General features: G+C 42.7%; 1 protein-coding gene and 1 long non-coding RNA gene across 2 annotated transcripts in view; one reads left to right on the forward strand and one right to left on the reverse strand.

Moving 5' to 3' along the window:
- TSPAN2 (tetraspanin 2) overlaps positions 1–6,978 on the forward strand; it is a 69,400-nt gene extending 62,422 nt beyond the window's left edge. Inside the window, exon 8 of the mRNA XM_083746067.1 lies at positions 728–6,978. Within this exon, the coding sequence (XP_083602193.1) occupies positions 728–793 (66 nt within the window). The 3' untranslated portion in view covers positions 794–6,978. The remainder of the gene's footprint in view (positions 1–727) is intronic.
- LOC310847881 overlaps positions 1–9,192 on the reverse strand; it is a 256,151-nt gene that overhangs the window by 229,967 nt on the left and 16,992 nt on the right. Inside the window, exons 2-3 of the long non-coding RNA XR_014566062.1 lie at positions 8,893–8,947; positions 8,242–8,766 (exon numbers count right to left, since the gene is read on the reverse strand). This is a non-coding gene — a long non-coding RNA (uncharacterized lncRNA). The remainder of the gene's footprint in view (positions 1–8,241; positions 8,767–8,892; positions 8,948–9,192) is intronic.

A 9,192-nucleotide genomic window follows, 5' to 3' on the forward strand; every position in this document is an offset into this window, starting at 1 on the left:
CTTCATGATGCCTCATAGAAAGCAATTCATAAATGAAATAAGCGATAATAATTATACACAAGACTGACAGTTGTAGCCGATCCTCAGGGCCAGAATAAATGTGGCCTTAATTGCATAAAAGGAAGCAATGTGGATGATTTTTTTTCAAATGTAAAAAGGCAATGCAGGGAGACCCTGAGTAGGACTGAGACATGGCAGATGGAAAAGTGTGGTTTAACCCCTTCCCCTACACCACAATTTATATGAATAGTCCTCTTCCCCAAAGCTGCTGCCAAGCCTCAGAGGGAAGCCAACAGAGGTTTCCCTCGCAGGACTAATAGCAGCTCAAGGAATGGGATAGTTTCATCAGGATTGTGATATAAATGACAATATTAAGACCCCGCCTACCTAGCATGGTTTAACCCCCACCACTCAGCAGCTATTTGCATTCTTTAAATGTGCATCTTAAATGCTTTCATGCAACTAGCATCGTATTTTAGTTTGGCTCTAAGTCATCAAATGGACAGAAACACACATCAAATGAACAGAAATTTGGATATGTGAGGATTGCTCCAAACAATATCAGCCATGCCCTGCTTCACATTAAGGATTATGCTTCTCTCTGAGTACTCGACTCTCCACATCTGCCTGAGAGCAATCACTAAACTTCTCTGAGCTGCCAGACATAGTGACAAAAATCTCCCCGTGTTTCCTGGGTATCCTTTAAAATATGTTCCTTGTGTTCCAGATCTTTGGCATGGTCTTCAGCATGGTCCTCTGCTGCGCAATCCGGAACACAAGAGACATGCTCTAGAACTCTTGCTTCGTAGCATTATCTTCACCCTAGGGACCAGAGACCGGAGGACTTCTGGATGAATCTGCAAGTGCACTTGTCCGCTCAGCTTAACAACTGTAACCATTTTAATTAGTGGCGTTAACCAACTGACAGAGAGAGAGAGAATGAGAGATAGATGTTTGGGGAGTGTGAGAGTTTTACATTGTTTGCATTTAAATTAAGACAAGGAAATCTGAAGCAAACAAATAGGATGGGCGTAACAATGTCTTCTTCAATGCAGTGACAGCATTAGAAACTAAATTTTATTTGAAACATGACTTTGCACATGTGTGCAGGTGATCAGTGCCTATATCTCCATGTTCAAGTACATGTGTGTTTGTTTGTTTGTAGGCACACAGATGCATGTGGTCCAGCTGCACAGATATCTGTATATATGGTACTCCATATGATTGTATGTATGTTTTGTGGGTGTCTGTATTTTTGCATGCACGTTCCTGCAGTATATATACACTTGGGTGCATACCCAGGCTAAAGCCCTTTCCAAGTGGCCTCCTCATTGCTGATAAGCCATCTCGTTTTTATCCAACAGTGTCCAAAGGTGACTACATTTAACCAATTGGATTGGAAGTAAATGATACACGATTGGCTCTGTTCCTGGACATCTCACCTTGGAGAGTTTCGGTAGCTTTCTTTGTCACATGCAGAATTGTCTTTAATCCCTGAAGGCTCCATGGGGAACACAGTGACCTGCACAAAAGAAAGTAGAGGCTTTTCTTAAAAGATGGCAGCATCCAGTCAAATCAATTAATAAGTGTAAAATGGAATTAACTGGGAACATGGGAACTTTTTGTGAGACCTGTGCAGCAATGTTTTTGAAAAGGACCTCTCTCTTTTTTCCTTTTCCAAAACTCAGGTTGTCCTTGATGAGGAGCTTAGCCGTGTTCTATATACACTGGGCTTCCTGATTGTTGCTGTTTTCTCTAATAAACACCACTTTGTGCCTTTTGATTTAATTATTTTTAATATCCACAAAAGGAAAGGTCCTTTCTGCACAATTGAAAAGCTGTGCTTCCAACTACATTGGGTACCTAGCATCATAATCACACAAGTTTCTTTAATGTTTATATCACACCTTCCAACTTTTGGCTATATAAACTGTGCCTTTCACAACTGTGCACTAATATTTCCATATTCTGTCACACCCATGCCACACAGTCCTAAACACATTTATTCAGACATCATGTGTCTCTCTGTTCAATATGACTGCAGCCTTCATGAATAAGGATCATAGATTTGCTGCAGGGTATAATCATGCTGCTGTCCACAAGTTTTCGTTTGCTGCAGGAGCATTTCTGCACTGGCTTAGCACAGAAACAGTTAAAAAAACAGCAGTAGACAAGCACTGAAAGAGCACTGCACTATTGTAGTAGCACAGCTGATGAGGACACTGAACAGTTTTTTAAATTACATTTAAAATAAATGTTCCCGATATTTTGCAGACATGGAGTGGAGCAGGTGGGCACTGGGTCACTTGGCATTAATGAGATTTCAGACAACAATCAGTTGGTTCCATGAAGCAGTTATGCTGAGAAGCTACAGGGAAGTTGTTTGAACTCTGTACAACAAACTGATAATAACTGTGGCAAAAGGATTCTCGCTTGCACAATGGGACTTCCCCCTTCCCACCCCATGTGTGTCCCATGTCCTCCCCAAATCTGCTCCAGTTGGGCAGTTGGGGAACCCCCAGAACAGCCTTAAGGGTAGGAGGGAAGAGGAAGGGGGGGAGCCCCATTGCTCATGTGAGAATCCTTGTGTTGACAGGATATTACTCAGCATTCCAGTGAATCCAAGCCTGGACATTTATTTTGCTAAAAAATTGATTGTTTGGAAAGGACTAGAGACAAAAATGAGAAACTCTGGGTGGTTAAAGCACAGCATGCTGTGAGCATCCTTCCATGTCATCTGTAGCACAGTAAGATGTAGCTGCCAAACTAGCCTTTAGAGATTAGTTTTTAAAGTAAATGTCAAATGGTCTGTCTTTGCCTTATCCCTGTTTTAGAAATGAAGGGAGTTGACTCAGACTTATTGCTTGAACAGAGGCTGCTCAGTCTCCTGGGACTATGTGTGCATAGGATCCACTTTATAAAGGTGATGCCAGTGAAAAAGCTAGCTTCTCTGGCTAACATGCACTGACCTTTCTGAAAATCCTGTCCCTGGGGTTCCTGCAAACCGAGTGGGAGGGTCAAGATTTTGGAATGAGAGAAGTAGCAATACAACACCCATTATTTCCACAAATTCTTTCTGAGAATCTGAGGCTGGCTTCCAGCAGGGCATTTCAGTTAGGTCCTTGTCCTACGTGTGACCAAGTCATGCTGTTATTGTCCAAGATGCATTGTGGGTGAAAAAGAACACTGTATGATTGAAATACCTCAGGAGTTAGTTTACTGTTTGCCTCTGTGTTTTACATTATTTCTATTTATTTCTACTAAAAATGTTTCATGGAGAAAAATAATCTGATGGAATTAAACCAGCCAGGCGGTGGGAAATATTTTATGGTGCAGTCTTGATTCATCACAATCACTGGGGCCTTGAGCTGCATCCTTGGAATATTTATATATATGGAGCCCATTTCTGGCAAGCTGCCATTTTAGGAGTCAGAACTCTGTTATTTTGTCCTTTTTAATATTCAGTTCTTTTGTTTTGTTTCATGTGAGAGTAGGCCTTCAAAAAGAACAGGTTAGTGAAAGACCACGTGTTTTCTAAAATGTTATGTACCTCATGAGCCTTTGTTCCATTAAAATTTCTTCAAAGGTTTGAGAACTTAGGGAAAGTGTAGTGTGCACCCAAGTGTGTATGTGTGCATATGTGTTAGAGAGAGAGAAACACCAAGTTATGTGTAACCTTTTCTTCCCATTTCCCCAAACATATGTTCATGTGCACCCCATTTTCCCTAGATTTCAGTTAAACCACTTTATCAGTCTCTACTGCTTGGCCCAGTTCAGATATCTGGACACATGGTAATACCTTTCACATGTTGGGGGCTAGGCACAGTCTCAGGAATCCATGCATCATGTGCACAATTTGCCCCACTCACACAAGAGGTCATTTGCTGCAGGCCGCACATGCTCCTAGCACCCAAGCCCAGCTCCCAGCTTATGAAAGACACTTCCAAGACCCTGAGAGGCTCAACAAGGTCCCTGTTTTGTCAGAGAAGCAGAATTGTCTGCATCGCACATCATTTTTATCTGAGATTTTCAGGTTGGGGGGTCAGAAATAGCTGGATATACCGTAGTCTGTATGTGGAGAGGGTGTGCATCGTTGCTCCAAAATTGTCATCTAGATGAAAATATTTTAAAATGAAGACTTCAGGAATTTCTGCCAATTTTCCATGTGAAACATAAGATTTTGGCAGGGAGCGTAAAGCCCACTGTAGCTGCAAGTGGTATATGTGTCCTTTTATTTATTTCTAAGCATTTCTACTTTGCTCTTCTATTTGAATAATTAGTATTTCCCTTAGGAGGCAGGTCATCTTCTCCATTAAAATGCCCACAAATTCTCAAATGAGGCCAAATGCGGAACAGTCACTAGAGAACAAGAACTTCTGGGCCTTTCCATAGACTACCCTATCCTTCCATCTGTGAGCTCTGCTTTTGTCCCTGCCTCCTCCATTTTCCAATCCTGACCTTTCTTTTGTCCCTGACAACTCAGGGACAACTTGTACATTTGGATCCCATTTCAGGAACTAGGAGTGTTGTCCCAGACCCTGTAATACAACTTTCTACAGTGTTTTCACAGTTGTGCTGGTCCTTGTCAGCTACCATCCACTCTGGGAAATGCCTTGCCCTCCCAGTTTTATGCTTCAAGGATCAACCCAGGAAGCCCCATTTAGCTGAGCCCTATTTTCATTTGCATACCTGCCTTATACTTATGAGACAAGTGAGCCATTAACCTAAATGCAGCTTGAAGGAAGAGTTCTACTCTGCTTCATTCTGACTGTCGCATTCCTTATTGGCAGATAGAACTGTACCTACTCCCTCTGCTAAATGGAAACTATGAATACCAGAGCAAAGTCATGGGATGGCACCAGTTCAGAAAAGACTCCAAGCTGGCAACTTCTCCACTTTTGTCATTTCTGTGGAATGGCTCTGTCCTGTGCAGACCTCACCCTTGTCTGCTGAATAGTGCTGATAACTGAGCCGTGGGTTGCAAGCCAAGGGTGGGATGTGGTATCCACACAGACAGATTGGGCAGCACTGTGAAAGTAGAGCAGCAGGGATATACACATGCACACACACACCATTATTTTGAATTAATGGACACTGCTTGTTCAGCCTCAGAGCAACGATGACATTCTGGCTTTTGTCTCTTTCATCACCAACTTCATCAGAGTTGCCAAGCTTGGAGAAATCAGTCTTGCTTCCCAAATACCATCTGTTGTTGCTTGGTTGCTTTTTTTTTTTTTTACCTCTAAGTGCCTTCTTGGAAACAGGGCTGGGAGCCAGTTCTGCAAGTAGACCTGTCTTTTTCTTTCTTTTTAATCAAAGTCAGACTTGAACTCTACTGCTTTCTGGTGAATTTTCACTTCCCTGCATGTCTTTCTATGCATGAAATTGTTATACCAATCCTCAGCTGCTTTCCAAAAATAAAAAATGATTAGTTTGGAATTTTAGATTAGAAGAAATGTAGTGGCACCTGGTGCCTATTTTTCTGGATATATATATATATGTGTCCCAGAAAGCATCATATATTAAGTCTATTGGTGCCTTTAAAGTTCACAGCTGTAGCCTTCCCACCTCACCATGTCAGAAATTATTTACAATTGCATACTGAAGGATATATTGGCAAATACTGGTGAATTATTATTTAGTTCTATCACTTTCTTAACCTTTGTACTTTTCTAAGGTGTTTACTAATGGTATGCAATCAGGGAGCGTGCTGTCAGTCTGTTTTTGGAAACACGGGTTCCAAACGATTGCCCAGGCTGCAGACATTTGTTTCAACCAAGTTGGCAACTTGGCACACTCAGATGACCATACCAGGCCTTGATGAGAGTAGCACAAAGAATCATGAGACGGCTTCTCCCTCACATTCAGTAGACCTACAATAATGTTTACAATGAACGAGAGCTGTGCCTATTGGTGGTCGTTGCTGTGGCAGGCAGGTGCCACCTTGGGTTCCTGTGGGGAATTTCCCCGTTTCAGTCTGCTGCTACTTCTTTGCCTGAAGCATGATAATATTCCCTTTCTATTTCCAAGCTCTGATAAGGAGTGCAGTGTCTTTCCTAAGAGGGATTAGTGTGAGAAATGTAGGGATCCAGCAGGAACACCAGACAGCAGATAGAGGACACCTTGGAGCTAGTGTGGTCAGATTCTCCCAAACATCTTCAGGATATCACTGCTGCTGAGCAAGCAATGCTCCCCAAGCTACCAAACACAGCACATGTGGTCTACCTCAACACTACGACTGCAGACTCACCAAGCGACACCGTGCTGCTTTAAGCAAGGGAGGGTGAAAGAACAATTTGAGAGCCCTTTAAAATACATTGAATAAGTCCTTACTTGGAGGGGAAGCTTTTCTAACCTTTGTCCCTTGTGGAGCCATGGGTACATTATGCATCTAATAGATGCTCTGTCCTCCTGCCTAATGTAAATATGGGCATTCTCACTAGCCATGGGAATGACTGTTTACACTGAGTTCGGACCTTTGGTAAGTGGTGTGTCGAAGTGTCTATTGAAAAGTAGCACCTGGCCACTCCTGGGAACTTGCAGGGATCAAAGCAAGGCCTGAAAACACAGAGCTGCAAAATAGCCGTGCCTCCTGTGCCGATACCCCCACTGGAAACACGTGCCCAGTTTCTAGTGAAATGGATGTGCAAAACTGTTTTTATTTCCACCTTTTAAAGCCTATGTGTTAAAGTTTGTATAAGAGACTTCATTAACTCTTCAAATGTTAGTAGAAATATAAATATAGTCCTCCTTCACAGCGTGGTTGATATCTGACAGCATCAGTGCATCAAGTTCCTATCATGGGAAAGCAAATATGTTCACCATCTAGCCATTCCCTCTGGCTGTAAATGTTATTAGCCCTTGTTCTGTTAATGAAACGTGTTCTAGTTTGGCCTGCTTTCTGAATGCATTTTTTATCAGCCTTTCTCTACTGAAGTTGATGCAGAAATCTAATAAAAATAATAATCTGAAATGAAAGTAGTGGTTGTCTCTTTTTGCTGACCAACATTTTAATGCACATTGCATGTATTAGCTTCCTTTCTCAGATATATCTCGGCTGGTATGTTGTGCATGGAACAGACTGGTTTGGGATGTGGAGGGGGAAAGTCTATGGCTCCAAAGAACATTTGCACTAACAATGCAATGAATGTGTGCTAGGCAGTGCTTTTTTTCCTTTAAAAAAATGTTTAGGGGTACTCTCATTTTCCTACTCATATTGAAATACTGCCCCTCAATGAGGCCAAACTTAGATTCGCAAAACGTTTAGGGGTATGCGTACCCCTGCATACCCCCAGAAAAAAGCACTGGTGCTAGGATATATACTAGTAGCATGTTGAGCCATGTGAATGATGGGCATGGCATGTTTTGATCCTGTGCATTGCACCTCATTCAAGCTGTAGTTCTGTATACAAGCTCCAATGAACTTAATAGCATATCCAAGTAGACGTGCATAGGATTGTGCTTTTACTCTCATTTTGCCATTTCAATATTTGGTTGCTCTCCTGCAAATCCAAAATACATAGACAACCTGTGGCTCTTCCTTGTAATGCAGTATTGGCTGTGGTGGAGGGTTACTGCTTTTATCTTTGTGTTGCAGACTTAAATGACTGTGTAGTTTTGCTTCACTGACTACCCATTTTCTTAGTTTTAATTAGGGAAGGTTTTCCCAAAAAAACACATATCATGGAACGAGTTCTTCAGGAAGCCAAGCTAGCTGCCTCTTGTTTCTTACAAAGACTTGTATGTTGTGGTATGTGATATTACAAATACCGGTATACCATGGAAAAGACACTTGCAAAGCAATGAAAATGTAAGGAAAACAGTTTGAGAGAGCTGTGGTACATATTTATATAGGTGCCAAAATGGCTGCTGGTGGTTTTTTGCCTGTTTAATATTGCAATCTTATATATGCTTATTCATACGTTAGTCCCATTGAGTGCAGTGGAACCTATTCTCATGTAAGTGGGTATAGGATTGCAGCCTAAAGTGCTCCATGTTCGTTGGACGGCCATACCAGCCTCCACTGGTGAAGAAGGAGAGGATGGGCTGGATTGGAAGCACTAGACAGAAGAGGTAGGTAGAGGATCCCACCTGAATTAAAAGTATGTATGTGTGTTCCTTACCTGTGAATTAAGAGGCTTGGCTGTGAGAGATGTCGTTCAAAACTGTATCAAATCAGCTAGGATGAGCCTCAAGAGCACAGATATCAAGAAGAGGTGCCTGTTTCCCCAAAAGTAAGACATCCCCCCAAAATAAGACCTACTTCCAGTTTTGCCTCTCGCCATAATATAGGGCATCCCCCGAAAATAAGTCCTCCCCTATAATAAGGCCCCCCCCGAACATAAGGCCTCCCCAGAATATAAGGCCCCCAAAGCTACCATAAGGCGTCTGACTCCTCTGGACCGTAACGGCGGGCACCGCCGTGCAGCTCACTGATTGGCCACAGCACAGCTGGAACTCTTCAGGCAGTGCAAGGTCTCTATAAATCAGAGAGCCCACGCCGCCGCCAGGACAAGCTGCCACCTGCTGCTCGCTCTGCCCTGACGGAGTCTGGCTGACTCAAAATTAGACAATAAATGCGTACTGCATTCTTCTTCATGGAAAAATAAGTCATCCCCTGAAAATAAGACCTAGCGCATCTTTGGGAGCAAAAATTAATATAAGACACTGTCTTATTTTCGGGGAAACAGGGTATTTCCAAGCTCATACAGTGTTTAAATCAGGTGTGAGGAACCTCGCTAAACAACTCCGATCAGCTCCAGCAAGCTGCAAAAGAAGAAGGCATAAACAAAGGGTGAGGAATCTCCATTTGGCCCTCTGAACTCTTCCCCTTGTATCCTGCTTCTCAGCAGCACCCTCTCTCCCCCTAGCCACACCTTTCACTAACCTTACCTGTCCCGGAATGGCTGGAATATATTGCTGAACACTGATAATGCCTCTTGCTTGCCTGGATGGAAGATGGAGCAGATATGTGTGTTTTAAACTGAACTACTGTACAAAGGTAGCATTTACCTTTGTTGCGCCACCCACTTTTACCTGGGGCCCTGCCCACCACTGGAACGTGGCCCCTGAAAGGTTGCCCAAAAGGGAATGTGGCCTTTGGTCTGAAAAACTTTCCCCGCATCTGGTGCAAACTATGGATTTTATTATGCATGTTTTTTCTCTCATTGACCTCAGCGGCATTCAAGGCTT

This window comes from Podarcis gaigeae (genome assembly GCF_964106915.1).
Source record: "Podarcis gaigeae genome assembly, chromosome: 6".
Taxonomy (NCBI): Eukaryota; Metazoa; Chordata; class Lepidosauria; order Squamata; family Lacertidae; genus Podarcis; species Podarcis gaigeae.